The sequence below is a fragment of the Somniosus microcephalus genome, chromosome 21 (assembly GCF_052327205.1).
Source record: "Somniosus microcephalus isolate GS21.2 chromosome 21, FLI_Smic_1.0, whole genome shotgun sequence".
Taxonomy (NCBI): domain Eukaryota; kingdom Metazoa; phylum Chordata; class Chondrichthyes; order Squaliformes; family Somniosidae; genus Somniosus; species Somniosus microcephalus.
The window spans coordinates 64,928,476-64,955,120 of NC_141007.1; the positions used below are offsets into that span (position 1 = coordinate 64,928,476).

The window sequence follows — 26,645 nt, forward strand, 5'->3', positions numbered from 1 at the left end:
TTGCAATCATGTCTCTGTAATGGCTCTTAGATCAAACCTATTCATTTCTATCTGCGCTATTAATTCATCTATTTTGTTGCAAATGCTTCGCGCAGATATAGTGCCTTTAGCTTTGATTTTTTTCTATTATTCTCTGATGTCACCTTAGTTACTGATGCCCTATTGCCTTTGTTACTCTCATCCCAACAGAACAGCTCCCTCTTTCCCCAGTACTGGTGCCAGTGGCCCATGAAGCGAAACCCCTGCCTCCCACGCCACACCACACATTTAACCTTCTAATCTGTTTGTCCCTATGCCAATTGGCTCATGGATCAGGTAGCAATCCAGAGATTATTACCTTTGAGGTTCTGCTTTTTAATTTGGATCCCAGTTCCTCAAACTCTCTCAGCAGAACCTGATTCCTAGTTCTACCTATGTCGTTGGTTTCAATGTGGACCACGACAACTGGATCCTCCCCTTCCCACTCCAAGTTCTTCTCCAGCCATGAGATGTCTTTAACCCTGGCACCAGGCAGGCAACATAGTCTTTGGTACTCCCGGTCACGGCTGCAGAGATAGTATCTATCCCACTGACTATACTGTCGCCTACCAATACCACATTCCTTTTTACTTCCCTCACTTGAATGGCCTCCTGTACCATGGTGCCGTGGTCAGTTTGCCCTCATTGGTCCCCACCATCACAGATGCCAGTCTTCAGCCAATTCAATTCACTCCACGTGATATCAAGAAATGGCTGAGCGCACTGTACACAGCAAAGGCTATGAGTCACGACAACACCCCGGCTATAATGCTGAAGACCTGTGCTCCAGAACTAGTCTAAATATTGGGAAGACCGAAGCAGTTGTCTTTGGGCCCCGCCACAAACTCCATTCCCTAGCCACTGACTCCATCCCTCTCTCTAGCATCTGTCTGAGGCTGAACCAGACTGTTCGCAACCTTGGTGTCATATTTGACCCTGAAATGAGCTTCCGACCACATATCCGCGCCATAACTGAGACCACCTATTTCCACCTCCGTAACATCGCTCGTCTCCACCCCTGCCTCAGCTCATCTCCTGCTGAAACCCTCATCCATGCCTTTGTTACCTCTAGACTTGACTATTCCAACACACTCCTGGCTGGCCTCCCACATTCTACCCTACAGAAACTTGAGGTCATCCAAGGCTCCCGGTTAAGCAACGCCTTGATTTTAAAATTCTCATCCTTGTTTTCAAATCTCTCCATGGCCTCGCCCCTCCCTATTTCTGTAATCTCCGCCAGCCCCACAACCCCTCGAGCTATCTGCACTCCTCTAATTCTGACCTCTTGAGGATCCCTGATTATAATCACTCAACCATTGGTGGCCGTGCCTTCAGCTGCCAAGGCCCTAAGTTCTGTAATTCCCTCCCTAAACCTCTCCGCCTCTCTACCTCTCTTTCTTCTTTTAAGATGCTCCTTAAAACTTACCTCTTTGGCCAAGCTTTTGGTCACCTGCCCTAGTTTCTCCTTATGTGGATCGGTGTCAAATTTTGTTTTATTAACACTCCTGTGAAGCGCCTTGGGACATTTTACTATGTTAAAGGCGCTATATATGTTGTTGATGTTGTTGTAGTCATGCTTCTAGCTAAGATGTTCCAGTACAGCTACAACACTGGCATCTACTCGAAAATGTGGAAAGTTGCTGATGTATGTCCTGTCAACAAAAATCAGGACAAATCCAAACCGGCCAATTATCATCCTATCAGCCTATTCTCAATCATTAGCAAAGTGATGGAAGGAGTTGTCGACAGCGGCACTTACTCACCAATGCTCAGTTTGGGTTGCGCCAGGACCACTGGGCTCCAGACCTTGGTTCAAACATGGACAAAAGAGCTCAATGTCAGAGGTGAAGTAAGAATGACTGACCCTGACATCAAGGCAGTATTTGACAGAGTGTGGAAACAAGGAGCCCTAGTAAAATTGAAGTCAATGGGAACCAAGGGGAAAACTCTCCAGTTGCTGGAGTCATACCTAGCACAAACGAAGATGGTTGCGGTTATACAATCATCTCAGCCCCAGGACATTGCTGCAGGAGTTCCTCAGGGCAGCATCCTAGGCCCAACTATCTTCAGCTGCTTCATCAATGACCTTCCCTCTGTCATAAGGTCAGAAGTGGGGCTCTTCGCTAATGATTGCACAGTGTTCAGTTCTATTCACATTCCTCAGACAATGAAGCCGTTCATGCCCACATGCAGCAAGATTTGGAGAACATCCAGTCTTGGGCTAATAAGTGGCAAGTAACATTCAGGCCACACAAGTGCCAGGCAATGACTATCTCCAGCAAGAGAGAGTCTAACCACCTCCCCTTGAGATTCAATAGCATTTCTACTGCCAAATCCCCACCATCAACATCCTGGGGGGTCACCATTGACTAGAAACTCTACTAGACCAGCCACATTAATGCCATGGCTATTAGAGCAGGTCAGAGGTTTGTGATGAGTGGCTCACCTCACGATCCCCAAAGCTTTTCCACCATCTACAAGGCACAAGTAAGGAGTGTGATGGAATACTCTCCACTTGCCTGGATGAGTGCAGCTCCAACAACACTCAGGAAGCTCAATATCATCCAGGACAAAGCGGGCTGCTGGATCGGTACCCCATCCACCACCTTAAACATTCACTCCCTCCACCACCAGTGTACCGTGGCTGCAGTGTGTACCATCTACAAGATGCACTGCAGCAACTCACCAAGGCTTCTTCGGCAGCACCTCCCAAACCCGCGACCTCCACCATCTAGAAGGACAATGGTAGCAGGTGCATGGGAACACTACCATCTCCAAAATAACAACAGAAAATGCTGGAAAAACTCAGCAGGTCAGGCAACATCCGTGGAGAGAAATTTGAGTTGACGTTTCGGGTTTGACCCTTCTTCAAAACTGGAGAGAAAAGGAACTAGATCGAAGGCAGGGCTGCGATCGGACAAAAGAATAAAAGAACCAAAAGAAGTAAAAGAGATTAGAAGCTAGACGAGATGGTAATATGCTGGGATTAGGTGTAAAGTGTACTGGCAGGGCAAAAGATAGCTGCCAGGTGTGAGAGAGAAACAAAAGGAAAGGGGGGGGGGAGGAAAGGAGTGGAAAAATATAAGTAAAAATGAAATAGGGGCCGAGGTTATGATCTGAAATTGTTGAACTCGATATTGAGACCGGAAGGCTGCAGAGTGCCTAATCGGAAGATGAGGTGCTGTTCCTCGAGTTTACGTTGAGCTTCCGTGGAACAGTACAAGAGGCCAAGGACGGTGAGGTCCAAGTGGGAATGGAGCGGTGAATTGAAATGACAGGCGACCGGAAGCTCGGGGTCACCCTTACGGACTGAACGGAGGTGTTCCGCAAAGCGGTCACCCAATCTGCGTTTGGTCTCCCCAATGTAGAGGAGACCGCATCGTGAGCAGCGAATACAGTATACTAGATTGCGAGAAGTACAAGTAAATCGCTGTTTCACCTGGAAGGGGTGTTTGGGGCCCTGGACAGTGGGGAGGGGGGAGGTATAGGGGCAGGTGTTACATCTCCTCCGCTTGCACGGGAAGGTGCCAGGCGAAGGGGGAGGGCTGTTTGGGGTGATAGAGGAGTGGACTAGGGTGTCTCGGAGAGAGCGGTCCCTGCGGAATGCTGAAAGGGGAGGGGAGGGGAAGATACGTTTGGTGGTGGGATCACTTTGGAGGTAGCGGAAATGCCGGAGGATGATCCGTTGAATGTGGAGGCTGGTGGGGTGAAAGGTGAGGACAAGGGGAACCCTATCGTGGTTCCGGGAGGGAGGGGCAGGGGTGAGGGCAGAGGTGCGGGAGATAGAACTGACACGGTCGAGGGCAGTGTCAACCACGGTAGAGGGGAATCCTCGGTTGCGGAAAAAGGAAGACATGTCTGAAGCACTGGTGTGGAAGGTGGCATCGTCGGAGCAGATGCGGCGGAGGTGGAGAAACTGGGAGAATGGAATAGAGTCCTTACAGGAAGCGGGGTGGGAGGAAGTGTAGTCCAGGTAGCTGTGGGAGTCAGTGGGCTTGTAGTAAATATTGGTCGATAACCCATCCCCAGAGATGGAGACGGAGAAGTCGAGGAAGGGAAGGGAAGAGTCAGAGATGGACCATGTGAAGGTGAGGGAAGGGTGGAAATTGGAGGCAAAGTGAATGAAATTGTCAAGTTCGGGGCGAGAGCAGGAAACTGCACCGATACAGTCATCAATGTATCGGAAAAAGAGGTGAGGGAGGGGACCCGAGTAGGACTGGAACAAAGATTGCTCCACATAGCCCACGAAAAGGCAGGCATAGCTAGGACCCATGCGGGTACCCATGGCAACACCTTTGATTTGGAGGAAATGAGTGGAGTTAAAGGAGAAGTTGTTCAATGTGAGAACAAGTTCAGCCAGGCGGAGGAGGGTCGTGGTGGATGGGGACTGGTCGGGCCTCTCTTCAAGGAAGAAGCGGAGTGCCCTCAGGCCATCCGGGTGGGGGATGGAGGTGTAGAGGGATTGTACGTCCATGGTGAAAAGGAAGCGGTTGGGGCCAGGAAACTGGAAACTGTTAAAGTGGCGGAGGGCGTCCGAAGAGTCGCGGATGTAGGTGGGAAGAGACTGGACAAGGGGAGAAAAGATAGAGTCAAGATAGGAAGAGATAAGTTCCATAGGGCAAGAACAGGCTGAAACGATGGGTCTACCAGGGCAGTCCTGTTTGTGGATCTTGGGAAGGAGGTAGAAGCGGGCTGTGCGGGGTTGGGGAACTATGAGGTTGGTGGCAGCGGGGGGAAGATCTCCAGAGGAGATGAGGTCAGTGACAGTCTTGGAAACGGTGGTTTGATGTTCGGTAGTGGGGTCATGGTCCAGGTGGAGGTAGGAGGAGGTGTCGGAGAGTTGGCGTTCAGCTTCCGCTAGGTAGAGGTCAGTACGCCAAACAACAACAGCACCACCCTTGTCAGCGGGTTTAATGACAATGTCAGGGTTGGATCTAAGAGAATGGAGTGCTGCAAGTTCAGAGGGAGGTAGGTTGGAGTGAGTGAGGGGAGCAGAGAAATGGAGACGGCCGATGTCACGTCGGCAGTTAGCGATGAAAAGATCTAGAGAGGGTAAGAGGCCAGGGGGAGGGGTCCAGGTAGAATGGGAATTCTGCAAGCGGGAGAAAGGGTCAGTTGTGCGGGGGGAAGACTCCTGGCCAAAGAAGTGGGCACGGAGACGAAGGCGGCGGAAAAGAGCTCAGCATCCCCTCCAAGTCACACACCATCCTGACTTGGAAATATATCGACATTCCTTCGTCGTCGCTGGGTCAAAATCCTGGAACTCCCTACCAAACAGCACTGTGGGAGTACATTCACCACACGGACTACAGCGGTTCAAGAAGGCGGCTCACCATCACATTCTCAAGGGCAACTAGGGATGGGCAATAAATGCTGGCCTTGCCAGTGATGCCCATATGCCAAGAATGAATAAAAAGGGGAAGAAAGTAGAAAATTTGGATAATTATAGCTACTTATAAACTGCTACGGTCAGGGTGCAATTGTAACTGCTTGCTTAAAATTGTAAATTTCAGGATCCAAGTCAATTACTTGCTTTTTTATTTCCTTTATATATTCTCTAGGTTTTTGTCACCTTGCCACGCTCCATTAATCCTGGCACTCTCGTCCTCGTCACCCCCTATTAATGCTGGCACTCTCCTTCCAATCACCCTCCTCCATTAATGCTGGAACAATCCTTCCGATCACGCCACCCCTCACCCCCCCACCCCCGCATTAATGTGGGTACTCTCTCCTTTTTCCCCACCCCTCAGTTAATGCTGAACCTGTCTTCCACAAATATCACTGCTCCCAGTTTCCCACCTTCCTGGACCTCTGTTCCCAATTTCTCTCCTCCCTCCCCATAATCATAATCATAATCAACTTTATTGTCATTGTTAGTGCACAAGTGCAGTACAACGAAATGTAGGCTTGCGGCTCCCGAGAGTGTACATTTAGATTAAGACATTTAAACATTCAACATTCATTTGGCTTGTAATACATTAACATAAACATTATAAAGTGCATTGGCAGATGTGCAGGCTTTAGAGTTTATTTGTGGAGTTCAGTAGGATGACAGCCCTGGGAAAGAAGCTGTTCCTAAATCTGGTCGTTCGGGTGCGAATGCATCTGTAGCGTCTCCCAGATGGCAGGGGGGCGAACAGACTGTGGCTGGGGTGGGTAGGGTCTTTGATGATGGTCCGTGACCTCCGTAAACAGCGTTTCTGATAGATGTTCTCTCTTCCTCCCTAGCGATGCGACTGGCTTCCCCCCCACCCACCCCCCCCAAACTACTGCGCCCCTCTATGTCCCCCACCAAACGTGCTTCTCTCGGATTCTCCTCGCTCTCTACTACCCTGAAGAATGGTGCCTTTCGCTCATCACTCCTCTCTCCCAGCGCTGCCTGCAGCCTGTACCCGCCAGCGCTCCTGCGGTGATTGACACCTCGGCATGCTGGGGTGGAATTCCCAGTTTCACAAGAACTCCTGTCCACAGTGTGCAGCAGCAGCAATTACTTCCAGCAAGAAGCGCCGCATATTCGGAGCCCCAGAGCAGTGGGCAGTGGTCGTCTGGTCAATTGATTTTCAGTGGCGAATGCAGACAGCGCCCTCAAAATCCCAAGTGTCCATGTCAAAGGCGAATGGTTGCCATGTATGAAACTACTAAATTGAGAATTTTATAAGTAACACATTCTGTAGCAGCAGCGTGTATTAATGAGGCTTTAAAACACAGTTCAGTCCAGTAATACATTTTCAAGATTAATGCTATTTTCTACATCCCAAGGCCAGAAGGTAGACAAAGTATACAACAAAATGAAATCAACTTCATGTACCTTATTGAAATCTTTTGAGTGCCAAATAAAATGTTGCGCTCAGCCTTACTCGTCAACTGATTGATTCAACCAAGTACAGTGATACTGGTCTATCTCTATTCTTCACATCTACATGGGGACATTATTGACAATACCTTTGAAGTAATTATAGTCGGTAACCTTAGTGCTGGTCATGAGCATTGTTGTCACAATGCTTCTGAGAGCAAACAACAGATGAGAGATATAAATACATCATGTCATCAATATAAAGCTGTATTCCTAAGGCACACCTTTAGTCTGTTAACTCATCAGCATCCTAGATTATCCTCGGTAGAAAAACTAAACATTACAAATTGAGTTTGCTAATGTCGATGTGCCCAACTCCCATACTTTGCATGAAACAGCAAGAGTAAAATTACTGTGAGGATCCCACTATTGTATTTATATAGTGCCTTTAACGTAGAGGAACATCACAAGCAGCTTCACAGAGGCGTAATCAGGCAATAATGGACAGCAAGCTAAAGAAGCAGCTATTATGAGGGGTGACCAAAACGTAGTCAAAGAGATGGATCTTAAAGGAGGAGAGAAAGGTGAAGAGACGGAAGGGTTGAGGGAAGGAATTCCAGAACATGTGGTTCTTCTTCTGTAGCTGTCAATCTCCTCAAACACTCCCTCCCTTCTGTATTTGATGCCCCATATCCCAAGTAAAACCTTTACTCTCACCCATCCTGGACATTCACAGAATCACAGAATCACAGAAACCCCACAGTGCAGATAGAGGCCATTTCGGCCCATCGAGCCTGCACCGACACATATCCCACCCAATCCCCGTAACCCCTACACCTAACACATATCCCCACTTAATCCCCCTAACACTAAGGGTCAATTTATCATAGCCAATCAACCTAACCCGCACATCTTTGGACTGTGGGAGGAAACCGGAGCACCCGGAGGAAACCCACGCAAACACGGGGAGAATATGCAAACTCCACACAGACAGTCGCCCGAGGCCGGATTCGAACCCGGGTCCCTGGCGCTGTGAGGCAACAGTGCTAACCACTATGCCACGACATTCTGCCCGGTTTGGCCCTCATCTTCACTCCCTCAATTCCAAAGGGTGCAGACTTGAACATATCTGTCACACAACTGGTTTAGCCACCCATCAGAAATATTAGATGGGGTGACCAAAAGCTTGGTCAGAGAGGATCTTAAAGGACGACTGAGTGAAGGAGAGGTTTAGTGAGGGTACCCAGAAGGTGGGGCCTTCTTCTGCAGCAGCTGATCTGCTAAACCACTCCCTCTCCTCCACCTCAGCCTTAAATCTATTGCCCATCTTCAACCTCTTTTTCCTTTCCAAAACCTTGAATGTGTTGTTGCCTCCCAAGCTATGCCCATCTTACCTGCAACTCCATGTTTGAACCTCTCCAATCAGGTTTTCTTCCCACCATAGCACTGAAACGGCCTAATAAAATTCACAAGTTACATCCTCTGCGACTGTGGTGCACTATCCCTTCTCATCATCCTCAATCTCTCTGAAGCCTTTCATGTGGTCAACTATACCATCCTCCACCAATGCACCTCCTCAGTTACCCAGTTCCCTGGGGCTGCCTTCACTTGTATCCACTATCACCTATCTGATTGTAGCCAAATCATTTCAAGCAATGACTTCTCTTCCCACCTCCGCAGCATTATATCTGTAGTGCTCCAAGGATCTCTCCTTGATCTTTTCCTCATCTGCAATCTGTGCCTTGGCAATGTCATCCGAAGACAAAGGGCTGGATTTTCTCAACCCCGAGGAGACGGGTATGTATTGTGTCTGTGTGTTGATAGAGACACTGAAGACAGGAGTTGGTTTCATAGGTGTTTACTAAACAAAGTCTGGAGGGGAACTAACGGATACAACACAATATACAGGCTTATATAGCCCGAGTGGCCATTACCAGCATTACAGTACACATGGGGCTCTTAAAGGCACATACACTACAATTCCTCCCCTTTTAGCCAACCAGTACATAATATTTTAAGTAATTATTAATTACATGTTACAAGAAAAATAATCTACACATTGCTGCAGTTAATTAATTATAAGTCAGTCTCTCTGGAGGCTTCCTGACTCGGTCCGGATAACGCCTCGGTGGCGTAGTAGTTTCTGGTGGTGTAGTAGGTTCTTTTGGCAAGGCTGATTCGGCTTGAATGCCAGTGTCAGGTTCATCGGGTTCCAGTATCACCGGATCAGAGGTAGATATGGGTATCTCTACTTCATCGTTAGGCATATAGAGTTGTGGTGTAGGTTGTCCCTTTTCGGATGACTCTATGATTTGGTCAGCATGGCGCCTTATTATGCTTTCTCCGATGTCCACGGTATACATCAGCGGTCCTAGTCGTGTGCAGATAGTTCCAGGCTGCCATTTCTCGGTACGGTAGTCCCGGGCCAAAACTTGTTGACCTATCTGGAAGGTTCTAGTTGGCCTTTCATTCATGCCTTGAAATTGCCAGTTCTCCACGTCCCTTCTGATGTTGGGCTTGATCAAATCCAGCTGGCATCTTAGGCTTCTACTGAAGAACATCATGGCGGGAGTTTGGTTTGTAACCATATGTGTTGCATTCCTGTATGCGAACAAGAAGTTATCCACCTTGTGCTGAAGTTTTATGTCTTCATTACCCATGGCCTTTATAGCCTTCTTGAAGGTCTGGACAAACCTTTCAGCCAATCCATTGGTGGCGGGATGGTATGGGGCGGACGTGTAGTGCTTAACCCCATTGTTTTTTAAGAACTTCCTGAATTCTTCGGACACAAATTGCGGTCCATTATCAGAACAGATCTGTTCCAGCAGCCCATTCCTGGCAAATATGGTCCTTAATACTGTGATGTTTTTTTCCGTGGTGGTGGAGGACATCTTTATTACCTCCGGCCACTTGGAGTGTGCATCAACTGCGATTAAGAACATTGAGTCCGTAAATGGACCAGCAAAGTCGATGTGTACCCTTTGCCAGGGAGATGAGGGCCACTCCCATGGATGTAGAGGGGCTTGGGGTGGAGCGTTTTGGACCTTCTGGCATCCTAGGCAGCTCTTGGTCATTTCTTCGATGTCTCCATCGATACCTGGCCACCATACAAACGCCCTGGCTAGGTTCTTCATTTTCACTCCACCCAGATGCCCCTCGTGAAGCTCCTTTAGAACTTTATCCTGGAGTTTGGGTGGAATCACCACTCTGGATCCACACATCAAGGTTCCTCGGCACACTGACAGCTGTTCCCTTCTTTGCGAGAATGCTGGCAACAGTGGTTCGCCATGTGCTGGCCATCCCTTCACTGTTAAATCGTAGACTCGTGAGAGAGTCGGGTCATTTCTAGTTTCCCTTTCAATGGCAGAATTTGTTACTGGTAGACATTTGACTATGGTAGATTGGAAAATCTCCACTGGGTCTACAGTAGGTGCTTCTTCTACCGTTGGCAACGGTAGGCACGATAACCCATCAGCATTCCCATGCTGTTTTGATCCTTTGTATTCTAGGTTGTATTGGTGTACCCCTAGAAAAAGGGACCACCTCTGTAGCCTTTGCGCTGTCATAATGGGAACACCCTTTTTAGGGTTGAATATGGAGATGAGGGGTTGATGGTCAGTCAACAAGGTAAATTTTTGTCCGTGTAGGTAATGGTTGAATTTCTTCATTCCCCATACCAGGCTGAGTGCTTCCCTGTCGATTTGGGCATAGTTACGCTCAGCTGAGTTCAATGAGCGTGACGCAAAAGCTATCGGCCGTTCCGAGCCATCAGGGAATTTATGTGATAATACTGCTCCTACGCCGTAAGGGGATGCATCGCACACCAGTTTGATTGGCAGTGATGAGTTGTAATGAGCCAAAACTTCTTTGGACGTGATTAAGTCTTTGCATTTATGGAAGGCACGTTTACAGTCTTCGCTCCATTTCCAAATTACTCCTGTTTGTAGCAGTTCATTAAGAGGGTGTAGAAGAGTTGATAAGTTTGGTAAAAATTTATGATAGTAATTTATTAATCCCAGGAACGACCTTAATTGTGAAACATTTTCAGGTGCTGGGGCTTTTATGACCGCTTTAATTTTTTCAGGTGACTTATGCAACCCTTCCTTATTAATTATGTGGCCACAATATGATATTTGATTTTGGAAAAATTCGCACTTGGGGCGATTTGCTCGTAGGCCCCGTTCTCTCAGCCTAGTGAGCACCTGCTCCAAATTGGCACAGTGCTCGTTGTCGTTTTCTCCTGTTACAAGGATGTCGTCTAGGTAGCATTGAGTCCCCGGAATCCCTTGGAGGACTTGCTCCATAGCTCTTTGCCAGATAGCTGGAGCGGATGCTACTCCGAAAACCAGTCGATTGTACTGGTACAGACCTTTGTGTGTATTTATCGTGAGATATTTTTTAGAGGCCTCTTCAACCTCCATCTGTAGATATGCCTGAGCCAAGTCAATTTTGGTGAAACGTTTCCCTCCGGATAGTGAGGCGAAAATATCTTCTATCCTCGGAAGAGGATACTGTACCATGTGAAGGACCGGGTTTACAGCCACCTTGAAGTCTCCACAGATGCGAATTTTTCTCTGTTCTTCAGATTTATCATTATTCAATGTTTTCTTCATGACTGGAACGATGGGTGTTGCCCACTCGCTCCAATCTATTTTGGATAATACGCCTGCCTTTTCCAAATTCTCCAGCTCTGCCTCAACTGCTGGACGAATTGCGTATGGCACCGGTTTTGCCTTAAAAAACTTGGGAATTGCTGCATCTTCCACTTTTATTGAGGCGGTGATGCCTTTCAAGGTTCCTAGTTTCTCTTGAAACACTTCTTTCGCGTTGGCCAAGATGTCTTTTAATCGTTCAGGTATGACATCATCATCGTTTTTTTTCTTACTGGTCACCGTCAGTGCCTGAATGGAGTGCCAGTCTAAACGTATTTTCCTGATCCATTCACGTCCCAACAGCAGTGGACCACCATCTTGTAGAATGTATAAATACAACTTTTGTATTTCCTTGCCGTTGTACACAACAGGCACCCTTATTTTTCCTTTGGGGTATACTTTCTGCCCCGTATATGTTTTCAAGATAATGGATGTGTCTTTTAAAGGTATATGCGGAAATAGCCGCTCATAATCCCGTCGATTTATGACGGTCAGAGCTGATCCTGTATCTAGCTCCATTTTAACTGGGGACCCTGCTATCATGAGGGTAACCCAAATGGTCTGGTAATCGTCTTTGGCAATTACATTATGTAATTTGAGACAGCTTAGTCTCTTGTTTTCGGAGTCGCTATCGCTCTTCTGGTCTTCGGAGCTACTGTCCGTCATCATTTGTACCTTTCTGTACTTTTCTTTATTGATTTTTTTTTCCTGTCTGTGGATTTTTTTTGTCCAGATCGGCATACCCGTGCAATGTGTCCAATCTTTCCGCATTGCCTGCATGCTTTGTCCTTGAACCAGCAGTCCCTCTGGTCATGGGTGGATCTGCTGCAGCGATAACATCTCTCGAAACCCTGTGTCATTTCATGGGTGCCGAAGTCCTGTGTCTTTTGTTGTATCTCTGCAGCTCCTCTTGCGGCTGCTTTGTATGATACAGCCATACTGAAAGCCTTGTCCAGTGTTAAATCTTTTTCAGAAAGCAGCCTTTTCTGTGTTCCTTCACTTGAGACTGCAGACGAATTTGTCTCGAAGATAATCTGCTAGTCCTGCCCCGAATTGGCAGTGTTTTGATAGCTTTCTTAATTCGGTGAGGTAATCAGCGTTACTTTCATTCTTGTGTTGATTTCTCTTGAAGAAATTGAATCGTTCCACTATCAGCAGTGGTGTTGGGTTTAAGTGCTCCTGTAGGGTATCAACAATTTCTTTAAAATTCTTGTCCTTTGGTTTGGCTGGAGTGATTAAATTTCAAAACAGCCCGTATGTCTTTGCGCCCATTAGATTTAGCAGTACTGAAGCTTTTTTTTCATCTTCTATTCCATTTACGGTGCAATATACCTCCACTCTTTCCACATATGTGGTCCAATCCTCTATCTCGTTATCAAAAGCATCAATATTGCCAGACTTAGGCATCCTAGAAATAAAATGGCGCTTCCCGCGCTTTTCTTTCTTTTCTGCAGAAAAGATATGGTGCTTCCCGCGCTTCCCCGCCACTGCTGCCGATGACAACGCTGTTTCCCGCGGTTTCCGTTCTTTTTATTTATTTATTTACAGTTGGAGACTCGTTCCCGCTGGACTCTCTCTCTAGGTCTGAACGCCGACCTGCTTGCAGCGTCGGCTGTCTCCCGAGTGCTCCCTCCCCGTCTGTTACTGCTTGCCTCCGCTTTCGCTGCTTGGCCTAGCTGTAGAGCCAGCCGCTGGAGCCCCAGCCCGATGCCCAGGAAGGATTATTGCAGTACCTGCCACCAGCTTGGCTAGCTGGTGAAACCACAGATTTTTCTTTTTCTTGATTTTTCTTCAACTTTGGACGCCAGAGGAATCGATGTTCTTGAGGTGCTGCCGAATTGCAGGTAAGTCCGTTTCCAATTCGTCGCCACTATTGTGTCTGTGTGTTGATAGAGACACTGAAGACAGGAGTTGGTTTCATAGGTGTTTACTAAACAAAGTCTGGAGGGGAACTAACGGATACAACACAATATACAGGCTTATATAGCCCGAGTGGCCATTACCGGCATTACAGTACACATGGGGCTCTTAAAGGCACATACACTACAGTATGGAGGCGCGACTGCCGGGAAAGTTGCAGAATTTGGGGGCGGGTGGCAAACCCACCCCCAACCCGCCTACGTGTCTTCTTGCCAGGAGGCGGGAAGCCGCCCTGCCCTGGGTCCCGTCTCCTTGGAGGCGGGAAGGGATTAAAACCTATTAACTGCCTGTTAACAGGCAGAAAATAGGATTATCCCCATTTATCGTGCTGAAGTGTGGAAACCCGTCGGGGTGTAGGAGGCAAATAGGAGGTCTGTGGGGGTCGGAGCGGTCTGAAAGTGCGATGTAGAGGTGAGTGATGGGTGCAAGTGTGGAGTGGTAAGTATGTGAGGTGAGTGTAAAGTGTTAGAAAATGTTAACTTACCTTTGTTTCGACCTACAGCCTTCAGCCGCTGTGGAGCCGTAGTCCCCGACATCGCCATTGTAGAGATCACAGACTGGCTGTTGCATCCACCAATCCAACAGCCAGCTGAGTTCTGCAAAGTTGAAAGGTTTGATGAGTCCTGAACACAAGGCCTCATCAAACTACATAGAATGTCAGTGATTGACAGCTTCACAGAGCTGTCAAACGATGACATTTTTTCTTTCAAAAGTTCTTGACGGATGACACGTCATACGTTGATGTGCTGTCACTGACTTCCCCCTAATTGGCCTGCTGAGCCCGCCAGGTGGGCTTAACAAGTTCAATCAGGGGAAATTCCCGCTGGTTGGCCAGAAGCTGATGGAGGCAGGACTGAAACCTGGCAAGCAGCAGTCCCGCCTCCAAAAGCTTCCCATTCAGAAAATCCAGCCCATAGTGTCAGCTTCCACATGTACACTGATGACCTAGCTCTACCTCTATATAATCATAGAATCATAGAATGGTTACAGCACAGAAGAAGGCCATTCGGCCTGTCGAGCCCGTGCCGGCTCTCTGCAAGAGCACTTCAGCCAGTCCCACTCTCCAGCCCCTTCGCCGTTGCCCTGCGGAGAGGAGAGGGTGAGAGAGAGAGAGAGAGGGAGGGAGAGAGAGAGATGTAATGTTGGGGAAATTAGAGACTGTATTGACCGAGTGAGTCTTTTTGTCTTTCTGTGAGAAAAAAACCCAAAGATGATTGGCACTTAGACAGTTTAAATAATGTTGCTGTTGCTTTAACAATATGTGTTATGTTTACAGGAGAGGCAGAAACATTATTATGCTTTTAACATGATTCAAGTAACAACCATTGACACATTGAAAGTGTGTGATTATCTCTGCACATACCCTGAGAGCTTGGATCAACAGAAATAATCTGCATCACACAATCTCACCTGATGATGTCCCTTATGACATCCTCCTAAGGGGCTTGGTGGTACATGACCGCCACAGTTAATGTGAATTGTTGCCTGTTGAACACTGGCTTTTTCTTCAAGGAAGTGAAGGGTACACCACATATGGATTGCTAGGCATAATGAATTACAAAGTGAAATTCCTCAATAGCTACAAACCCTGAATCAGAGACTCCCCTGTATTTCTATTCATACAAGATCCTCTTACATGTCTTTTCTCCTGCACGTGCACTATTTAATGGATAAAATTAATCTGTTTAGTGAAACTAGTCATTGAACCATAGCTAACACCTTTTACCTCCTTTATTGCCATTGGTATCAACAACAACTTATATTTATATCGCACCTTTAACGTAGTAAAATGTCCCAAGGCGCTTCACAGGAGTATTATCAAACAAAATTTAACACCGAGCCACATGAGGTGATATTAGCGCAGGTGACCAAAAGCTTGGCCAAAGAGGTAGGTTTTAAGGAGCGTCTTAAAGGAGGAGAGCGAGGTAGAGAGGCGGAGAGGTTTAGGGAGGAAATTCCAGAGCTTAGGGCCTCGGCAGCTGAAGACACGGCCACCAATGGTAGAGCGATTAAAATTAGAGATGCTCAAGAGGCCAGAATTAGAGGAGCGCAGAGATCTCTGGGAGTTGTAGGGCTGGATGAGGTTACAGAGATAGACAAATTTGTGCTATACCCATATGTCATGTTTTGGGATTTCTGGTCAAATTTTTCCTTTTTCGCAGAAAGGGTTTTACGATTGAGTTTTGTTTAAGGCCGCGATTTTGCCGGCGCTCAGAGATGGGTCAGGAGTGAAAATCTAAATGATTGATGGCGGGTTGCGAACCCGATGCCATCCCGCATCCACACAACTTTGTAAAGTGTCGGGTCTGTGAGTCCCGATCAGACCCGCCACCAAGCGGTGGGAGAGGAACTTAAGGCAGTTAATAGCTTGTTAACTGCCTACATAATCCCATTTTAACAGGCTCGTCCCATTCTGCAACATTTTCAGCGTGTTGCACGTCATGCACCAAACATGCCAGCTGATAGAACCCGGCACAACCTGAATTCTTCACAGCTGCTCCTGCAGCATAAAAGCAGACCTGTAACATGGCTGACTTTCAGATGCCAGAACTTTGTGTTTTGAGGTGTTGGAACACATTTTGCAGGTATATTGAGCTTGTAAGTGTTTAAGCTGAGATCCATATGCACTGTGACCTCCTTGGAAAACCCTCTCCCCACATTGACTGAGCACTTGTAACATCTATTCCTCAACTGAGATACATACCAGCGGAATAGGAACCATTTATACCCTCTCATCCTGGTCCTCAGATTCGGAGGAAGAGCAGCCGCGGCAGCAGCAGAACCAGGCACAACAGCAGCAGCAACAACAGGAGCGCCAACCTCCTCCTCACCCACCTGATGCTGCACAGGGTAGAGGGCGTCAGCGCAGGGCTGCACCGCGCCGCAGGAGATACCCCCAACACAGGGTTTACAAGCCGAGGATGAGCTTCCTCAACATGAATGAGCAGCAATGCCAAAGGAGGCTGAGACTTTCACGAGAGGTAGTCGCTGACATCTGCACAATGCTGCACCAACACCTGGAGCCCAGAGGAGTGGGTGGCCACTCCTTACCTGTGGCTGTTAAAGTCACCACTGCACTCAACTTTTTTGCCTCAGGGTCCTTCCGGGGATCATCAGCAGACATCAGCGGCATCTCCCAGTCGGCCGCACACACTTGCATCGCGCAGGTTACCGATGCCCTCTTTGCAAAGGCGCACAATTACATCCACTTCTCCACGGATGAAGCAAGTATAACCGTGCGTGCGGTTGGCTTTGCAAATATGGCAGGCTACCCAAGGGTGCAGGGCATCATAGACTGCACACATGTGGCCATTAGGGCACCCCATCACAACCCAGCTGTATTTGTCAACCGCAAGGGCTTCCACTCCCTTAACGTCCAGCTGGTGTGTAACCACAAGAAGAACATTATGCATGTTTGCGCCATGTTCCCTGGAGTTACCATGACTCGTTCATTCTGCGGCAGTCTACTGTGCCTCAGTTGTTCAATCCACCAACCCAACTTTCCGGATGGCTACTTAGAGACAAAGGCTATCCCCTGAAGACGTGGCTAATGACACCGATGAGAAGGCCATCAAACGAAGCTGAGGAGTGCTACAATGTGAGCCACATTTCCACCAGAAGCATCATAGAGCAAACCATCGGCTTGCTCAAAATGCGATTCAGATGCCTCGACAGATCTGGTGGAGCCCTGCAGTACTCACCAGCCAGGGTCTCCAGAATCATCGTGGTCTGCTGTGCCCTGCACAACATCGCACCGCAGCATGGCTTACCACTGCCTGAGGAACAAGTGGCTCAGCGCACAGACTCCTCAGAGGAGGAGGAGGAGGAAGACCTTGCAGAGGCGGATGTTCCAGTTCCACCAGCATGCAAGCGCATTGCTGGCCTTGAAGCAAGGGATGTATAACTTTACAAAGCAAACACATATGGCTGCCACATGGAAATAAGAGTCTGACCAACCTTCTTAACACACTGTACAGCATCTGTACAATAAACTGTAGGTTCCTATCACTATCACCACTGTCATTACAGATGAAAGGTGCCCTCACCCCTCACTGCGACACTTCCATTTCTGGGCATACATAGGCCAATTATTTGAATCTTTGCTATCATATTTCTTTATTACAATTGAAATAATGAGGACATTCTTCACTTTATATTAGATCAAAACACCCAAGTGACTACCCTTGTGATTATTTGTGTGTTAACTTTCTCTTACGCATGCTTCTACGTGGTGCTTCCCCTGTGGCCTCAGCAGATGTTGAGGCATCTTGCTCACTTTGATGCTGCGCCTGCTTCGACATCTTTGGTAGGCGTCCTCTCGGTTTGGGAGCCTGTGAGGGCTCGGCAATAGTCTGCTCCTTCTGCGGCTGTGCAGGGGCTGAGACGGCCATCTCAGTTGGGTGAGGAATCTGGGGCTCTGACCTAGAGCTCCGCAGTTGCATGGGAGTGTGAGCGCTTGGAGAGGAGCCCACACTTCCTTGATGTCGACCACCAACATCCCTCAAATGGGCAGCCCGCATTTCACTGCTAGCAAGTAGCTGGAGAGCACCTTGCTGCACATCAGTGGGGCCATGAGGACCCGTCTCTGTACTGACAGTCCTCATAAAGGGGACGTCCATGTACCTCTGGTGTCTCTCCTCAATAGCTGCCCATCTATCCTCCATAGCTGACCATCTATTTAGAAGAGTCACCGTGTTCATTTGCATCTGGTGACTTATGTCCTCCATGGAGGTTGCCATTCTTTCCATGGCGGCACCTACATTCGCCATTGAGTGCACCACGGCATTGCTCATGTTTGAGATGGACTCCTCCATTCTCTACACACTCGCAGTTACAGTAGTTGCAAACCCTGTCAGAGACTCCTGCACTTGTTCCTGAAGTTCCAGCACTGCTCTCTTTCTGGATGGCCCCAGAGGCACAGCGTCTACATGCAGCTGAACAAAGCTAGGAGAGTCCTGCGACCTCCGACGAGAACTCTCCACTGCTGTCCCTGTCTCCACCATCTGCTGATGCTCACTTGTGAGCTGAGATACACCAGGTGACAACACTACTCCATCTCGCGAATGACCCACCGAGGTGTGCGTCTCTGCACTGGTGTTGGGTGTGCTCAATTCTGCTGACGCTGCACCCTCAGAGGTTGCAGCTTCCTGAAGAGTAGTCCGGCTCTTCCTCCTGGACAGTGGGGAAGGGAGCTCTCGATGGTCTTATGGCGAAGCAAAGGCATGAGTTAGACATGTGATATTAACATAGCAGACACATCCAATTGTGCAGATGATCAGAACTCAATCTGTATGAACATCAGATGCCATATCAGTCACTCATGCAATCTAAATGAGAGGGTTGCAAATCTATTCTGTCACCAGCTTGCTCTACTGCGCCCGTCTCTCCGTTCCCCACTTCCAGCTCCTCAGCATGATGCCGAGAGCATTGGTGGTCAAGTACGCCATGGAAGGTAGCCCTCCTCCTGTCCTCCCCCTCTCCATCTTATTGTAGGCTCTCTTTTCCTACAATGAGGGACACAAGTGGAGTTTGAGTGAGAATGTTGGAGTGAGTGTAGAGAATCCATAGCATAGATGCTTAGAGTGAAACAAAGATGGAGTGAGGTGTCAACATCAAGGTGCCTCCCTGTGCGTTATTAGTTGTTGTCATTGCATAACAGTGATAGCGAGTGTGAGGGGTGCATAGTAGAATGGTGAAGTGATTCGGTACATAGAGAGAGGGATGGTTAAGGGTAAATTGGGATGTGCAGGAGTAGGTTGACAATGCAGAGTGTTGGTGATGAGAGGAGATGGGGAGCAGATTGAAGGTAAATGTGATGTTATACTCACTTTTGCTGAGCATAGCAGATCATTGAACCTTTTGCGGATCTGAACCCAGGTGCGTGAGTACAAAGACCTGGCACTAACCTCCTCAGCAATTTGCAGCCAGGCTGCCTTGGTTTGCTGAGGAGGCTTCCTCCGTCCATTTGAGGGATACAGAACCTCTTTGCATCCTCTCACAAGAGCATGGAGGGAGTCATCATCGAATTTTGGAGTGGCCTTTGATCTTGAAGCGGTCATCTCGCTATCTGCCACAATGAGAAGCATCAGGAAATGAATGAAAAACCACAAGGCTGCATGGGCCCCTTAAATGCAGCTGGATGGAAGATGTCAGCAGAGGCAAGCAGCAGACCCGAACCCACTGATTGGGCCCGGTAGCGCGCACAACAAGCTTAATAAGCCCAGTTAAGGAAAAATGGTTAATTCAGAGCGATTGAAACCGGCAGCAGGACCAGAACCCGCCGAACAGCCAACCCGACTCCAACCCACCGCCGATGGTAAAATCGCGGCCTAAGTGTTTTATTTTGAAACAAAATTATCTCTCATGGGTTTGAAAAGGGGGGAACTGCAGACATGGAAGGTGTGTACTGAAACATAGAAACATAGAAGATAGGAGCAGGAGTAAGCCATTCGGCCCTTCGAGCCTGCTCCACCATTCAATGAGATCATGGCTGATCATCCAAATTCAGTACCCGGTCCCTGCCTTCTCCCCATATCCCTTGATCCCTTTAGCCTCAAGAAATATATCCAACTCTTTCTTGAATATATTTAATGAACTGGCCTCCACCGCCCTCTGTGGCAGAGAACTCCACAGGTTCACCACTCTCTGGGTGAAGAAATTCCTCCTCATTTCAGTCCTAAATGGCTTACCCCTTATCCTTAGACTATGACCCCTGGTTCTGGACTCCCCGGCCATCAGAAACATCCTTTCTGCATCTAGTCTGTCCAGACTTGACAGAATTTTATAGGTTTCGATGAGATCCCCTCTCAATCTTCTAAACTCCAGTGAGTATAAGCCCAATTGACACGGTCTCTCCTCGTACGTCATTCCTGCCATCCCAGGTATCAGCCTGGTGAATCTTCGCTGCACTCCCTCCATGGCAAGAACGTCCTTCCTCAGGTAAGGTGACCAAAACTGCACACAATACTCAAGGTGCGGTCTCACCAAGGCCCTGTACAACTGCAGCAAGACATCCTTGTTCTTGTACTCGAACCCTCTTGCTACGAAGGCCAACATACCATTTGCCTTCTTAACCGCCTGCTGCACCTGCATGCTTACCTTCAGCGACTGGTGCACAAGAACACCCAGGTCTCGTTGCACTTCCCCGTCTCCCAATCTATTGCCATTCACATAATAATCTGCCTTCCTGTTTTTGCCACCAAAGTGGATAACCTCACATTTATCCACATTATAGTGCATTTGCCATGTTTCTGCCCAATCACCCAACCTGTCCAAATCGTACTGGAGTTTCATGACATCCTCCTCACAGCTTACCCTCCCACCCAGCTTTGTGTTGTCTGCAAATTTGGAGATATTACATCCAATTCCCTCGTCCAGGTCATTAATATATATTGTGAACAGCTGGGGTCCTAGGACCGATCCTTGCGGTACCCCACTAGTCACTGCCTGCCACTCGGAAAACGACCCGCTTATTCCAACTCTTTGCTTTCTGTCCGCCAACCAGTTCTCTATCCAAGTCAATACCTTGCCCCCAATCCCATGTGCCTTAATTTTGCACGCTAACCTCTTATGTGGGACCTTATCGAAAGCCTTCTGAAAGTCCAAATACACCACATCCACTGGTTCTCCCTTATCTATTTTACCAGTTACATCCTCAAAAAATTCCAGTAGATTAGTCAAGCATGATTTACCTTTTGTAAATCCATGTTGACTTTGTCCGATCCTGTCACTGTTTTCCAAGTGCTCTGCTATTACATCTTTTATAATGGACTCTAGCATTTTCCCCACTACCGATGTCAGGCTTACCGGTCTATAATTCCCCGTTTACTCTCTACCACCTTTTTAAAATAGTAGGGTTACATTAGCTGCCCTCCAATCCATGGGTACTGTTCCAGAGTCTATTGAGTCAATAGACGGACCAAATGGGCCAATTTGTGAAATGTTTCCGCTCACAATCTGCTTCAAACTGATACAATAAGGCTCAATTGTCTCGTCCCAGCTCCATTAGCCAGGATGTCCCCTATTGATCTTGAGAACATTGTGGGGAGGGGCCATAGCCAGTTTTATTGATGGGGCTGCTGGCAAACTACTATGGTGAGGAAATCAGGATCTCAGCCCTCCTCTTGGCTGGGGACACAAGGTGCTGCATGGGCAGGTAGGTTTCAAACAAAGTAACTGGCACACAGCACTGGGCCTGGAGTTGGAGATAAAAATGCCACCAGTCAGGCTTTGCAGTTAGAAGTACTCTGAAAGAAAGGTAATGTCGCAAACAAGCAAATCAGCACACATGGATAAGACGTGTGGTTTGCTATTTTTCTCCATATTTTCAAAGAGGGAATTGAAATTGAGTGGAATTGTTTTGAGGTTTATGTTCACTTGCTATCCGTGAAATAAAACAGATTAGCAATCCAGGTCTGGACTCGTCTCACCAAGCGTTAGTTTGCTGTGTAAAGATTGCAGAGAGGCACAGCGGGGCATGTGCGAAAAATCCAGTTCAGATCACCTGGTAAATCATATTGTTACACTCCAGGGTTACGTACGCTATTGTATAATTAGATACAGGCACATTGTTGAACACAAGATGATCAGACCACTAACAGGAGTGTCCAATACCACTGTAACCGAGACAATAACTAAGGCAAGACCCAAAACTTGTAACACAATATGGTTATGTAAGATCATTTCAAATCAGACCAGATACTGCGAGGTAAGGTCATTATCCTTCAGGCCTATATATTGCTAAAAATAAAAAGAAGAAATTATGACCTAAACTCATATTTGAATCTTTCCTTATAATGAGCATAAAACGCAGCATTGACTAAATAGCTCCCATGACAGTTGGATCTGCTTCTTATTTGCTGGATAGACTTCAGACCTGTAAAGACTTTCCTATTCTCCCTCACACGGTGACTATAATCTGCAGGACATTGTCAGTAAACCTGGCCATTTTCTGCTTTGATCTCTCCACTGCTATTCAAATTTGCTCACTGCACAACTGTATTTGCTCGCTGTATGCTAATTATAACTCTATCAATTGTACTGGTCAAAAATGAGTTAATAATTTTACAGTAGGTGTGATTAAATGGGCTGCTCGGTTCTGCATTAGTGCTAGTACATTAGGTCTCAAGGTAAGTGCAGTGAGTAAGGTTGCATGGAAATGGCATGTTACAAAACAGGGGTACAATTAAGTCTGATTTAACACACTCTTACTTAGACCCCAAATGGTTACCTACCTCTCACTCAGACCTTGTACGAACTTTCCTCTGTGGAAGCAAATGGATTCTGATGCCCTCACTTCAAACAAGCTGGGTTCAACACTTGAACTGCAGAATACAGGAGCAAGCCCAGTATCAATGGATTGTGTGCTCAGGTGCCTTCTAGAGATTCTGTTAGCCATAAGCTGGCTGTGTGTTTCTTCCTCTCCCTCCTCTGAAGTTAGTTGACCAATGATGATGGGGAGAATTGCTCCTTCGGTTAATTGTATTACTTTGAGATTGCATTTGAATAATTCCTTGACTCAGGCTGACTCCAAAACTCGGTTTTGACTACATTAGTGAATCATTTTGCTCCATAGGTACCCTAGATGAATGCATTTATTATGCAATACTTTAATGGTCTTGCACATAACTAGAATCTACCCAGTCATTTGCAAAAGAGTATTAGAGTTTATGTTACAGTATGAATATTTCTCTGAAGGTTTGTGGCCTTCAGGCTTAGTGGTCATCATTTAATGATTAATGTTTACTCTCTTAAAACCATAACAATGTGTCGCCTATGTAAAAACAAATTTTGAAGAATTATGGCAGCATTTCTGCGCTGTGTGAGAGGGCACAGTACTAGGCAGAGGTCAATGTTTTCACAGTTCTTACAGTAATGTGCAGGATGGATATAAACCAGCTCAGTGAAACAGCTGCTCAGTGTACTGGCGCCTTACAGATGTTTATTTGCTTTGTGCTGATCTTGGCAGAGCCGTTCACCGTTATTTCTGTCAGTGATTATACACAGATACAATTCTCATCTTGACCTCGATTAATTGCCGAGGTTCGAGATTAACACGGTGCTGATTTTACCTTGTTTAGAAATATGTTAGAGAGTGTCTTTGGTTACTATTGTTTGTAAATACAAATCGTGTGTCCAGGCTGTAGAAAAGGGCATTTTGATGCAGAAAGGGGAAACGATGTTTGAATTTCAATATTTGAATATAGACGATAGTTACTACCCCGCAATACCAGTTGTATACATCTTTGAAACCCACGCTAATTTCGGGAGACAACTGACTATTTTTTCTTGTATCAATAGCAATGATTCCATTACTTGAAGAAAATGGCATTAAAAGGTCCGCTCCAATGACAATGAGAAAGTGCGGCACCAGATGGGGAAAGCAACACTGAAAAACATTATATTTAACCTGTCCAAATTTTTAGAAAATGTAAAATACAGTCGAAAATCCGAGTGAGATTGCCGTTTGCGGTGACACACAATGAAACTAGCAAAAGTGGCTATAACCGATTACGATAGAGTAAAAATAACAGGATTAACCCGTAGAAAATCTTCAATAGTTTATAACTTAAAATGTCTCGTGATAAGTTACGATCACTATGAAATATCGTAACTGCTAGCTTGGTCAAGAATCACCGCACACTCTAAGATTTCCCTACCTTCGCAAATTCTCCAGAGCCCAGAATGGGAGTTTAACTCTTCCCAGTCCTCGCTATAGTTATAGCTGGAGTTTGAAACGTCGATAATGTACCAGTAATCCGTGCCGATCGCTACCGCCAGAAACACAAAACTCAAGAGTCCAGTTAACCCAGCGGTCACGCAGACTGTTCCAATAGTCATTTTATTTACAAATATCGCTCGCTATGTCAGACGAGATCATTTTGTTGGATTGAGTACCTCCCCTTTCTGTATTTTCCTGTCTGCAGACTGTGCTCACACACCCACCCTCAGCTGTGCGCGATTTCCTCGAACTGGTTGTTCTTTCCAATCCCAATTAAAAGATGATGATATAAGGAGATGGGAAAGAAAAGCCTCTCCAAACAAACAGTTTAAAGGGAAAAGGCCGTAGAAAATTGTACGTCAGCAGTTGGATGTTATATCCCCCCCCCCCGGTCATACGAGTTTCATTTACAGGTATTTGGGCTCTTACGTTATAATGACTCTTCATCGGTGTCAGCTTTGGCAATAAGTTAAAAAAAAATAACACTAAAATCCTAGAGTTTTACAGCAGGTACCGGGCAGATGGTTAACCCACAGGTAACTCCTGGCTGAAAACGGGTCACTTGGCATGTTCCTAGTATAACCATAATACATTCACTGTACCAATGGTTAATAGACTTCCTCAACCCTTGCCCGCCATGTTGCGCCGCCTGAAGGAGCAGCACCAGGAAAGCTGCCCCAGCCCTCGATACAACTGTTTGATGACCGAGGTTGCAGATTTCATCTGTTGCTGCTCATGTTCTTTCTTTACAGTAGCTGGTTCTTGTCTAGCCAGCTGATCACCTTATTACATTTGTCCAATTTTTCTGGTTCCTTCTCATGTCCAGGTTTTCCCTTTCAGTTTCGTGTCCATAATAATGCCCAGCAAGTTTTTTTTTATTGGTTCATGGAATGTTGGCATCCCTGGCAAACTCAGCATTTATTGCCCATCCTTAACTGCCCTTGAGAAGGTGGCGGTGAGCTGCCGCCTTGAACCGCTGCAGTCTGTGTGGTGAAGGTACTCCCATAGTGCTGATAGGGAGGGAGTTCCTGGATTTTGACCCAGCGACGATATATTTCCAAGTCAGGATGGTGTGTGACTTGGAGGGGAACTTGGAAGTGGTGGTGTTCTCATCACCTGCTGCCCTTCTCCTTCTGGGTGGTAGAGGTCACAGGTTTGGGAGGTGCTGTCGAAGTAGCCTAGGTGAGTTGCTGCAGTGCATCTTGTAGATGGTACACACTGCAGCCACGGTGCGCCGGTGGTGGATGGGGTGCCAATCAAGTGGGCTGCTTTGTCCTGGATGGTGTCGAGCTTCTTGAGTGTTGATGGAGCTGCACTCATAGAATCATAGAAAGTTATAGCATGGAAGGAGGCCATTTCGGCCATCGTGTCCGTGTCGGCCAACAAAGAGCTATCCAGCCTAATCCCACTTCCCCGCTCTTGGATTGCTATGGGTCTGGAGTCACATATCGACCAGACAAGGTAAGGATGACAGATTTCCTTCCCTAAAAGACATCAGTGAACCAGTTGGGTTTTTACAACAATCCGGTAGTTTCATGGTCGCCATTACTGATACTAGCTTTTTATTCCAGATTTATTTAATTAACTGAATTTAAATTCCCCAGCTGCTGTGGTGGGATTTGAATCTTGCCTCCGGATTATTAGTCTCGGCCTCTGGATTACTAGTCCAGTAACATCACCACTATGCTACTGTTCTAGCCACGCAAGTGGAGAGTATTCCATCACACTCCTTACTTGTGCCTTGTAGATGGTGGAAAGGCTTTTGGGGAGTCACTCGCCGCAGAATACCCAGCCTCTGACCTGCTCTTGTAGCCACAGTATTTGTGGCTGGTAATTGGTCGGATTGGATTTGTCCTGCTTTTTGTGGACAGGGCATACCTGGGCAGTTTTCCACATTGACATAATTGCCAGTGTTGTAGCTGTACTGGAACAGCTTGGCTAAAGGTGCGGCTATTTCTGGAGCACAACTCTTCAGCACGACAGCCGGGATGTTGTTGGAGCCCATAACCTTTGCTGTATCCAGTGTGCTCAGCTGTTTCTTGATATCACGTGGAGTCAATCGAAGTGGCTGAAGACTGGCTTCTGTGATGGTGGGGACCTCAGGGGGAGGTTGAGGTGGATCTTCCACTCGGCACTTCTGGCTGAAGTTGGTTGCAAATGCTGCAGCCTTGTCTTTTGCACTCACGTTGTTTAATTGTCCACCACCATTCACGACTGGATGTGGCAAGACTGCAGAGCTTTGATCTGATCCGTTGATTGTGGGATCGCTTAGCTCCGTCTATAGCATGCTGCTTCCACTGTTTAGCATGCATGTAGTCCTGTGTTGCAGCTTCCCCAGGTAAGCACCTCATTTTTAGGTGCGCTTGGTGCTGCTCCTGGCATGCTCTTCTACACTCCTTATTGAACCAGGGTTGGTCCCTTGGTTTGATGGTAATGGTAGAGTGAGGGATATGCCAGGCCATGAGGTTACAGATTGTGGTGAAATACAATTCTGCTGCTGCTGATGGCCCATAGCGCCTCATGGATGCCGAATTTTGAGCTG

The 26,645-nt window shown here is 47.1% G+C and overlaps 1 protein-coding gene across 1 annotated transcript in view; it reads right to left on the bottom strand.

The window, feature by feature from the left end:
• Window positions 1-24,238, bottom strand: part of tmem235b (transmembrane protein 235b) — a 101,366-nt gene extending 77,128 nt beyond the window's left edge. The window contains exon 1 of the mRNA XM_085963774.1: window positions 24,042-24,238. Coding sequence (XP_085819900.1) covers window positions 24,042-24,222 — 181 coding nt within the window. The 5' untranslated portion in view covers window positions 24,223-24,238. The remainder of the gene's footprint in view (window positions 1-24,041) is intronic.
• Between the last annotated feature and the right edge of the window lie 2,407 nt (window positions 24,239-26,645).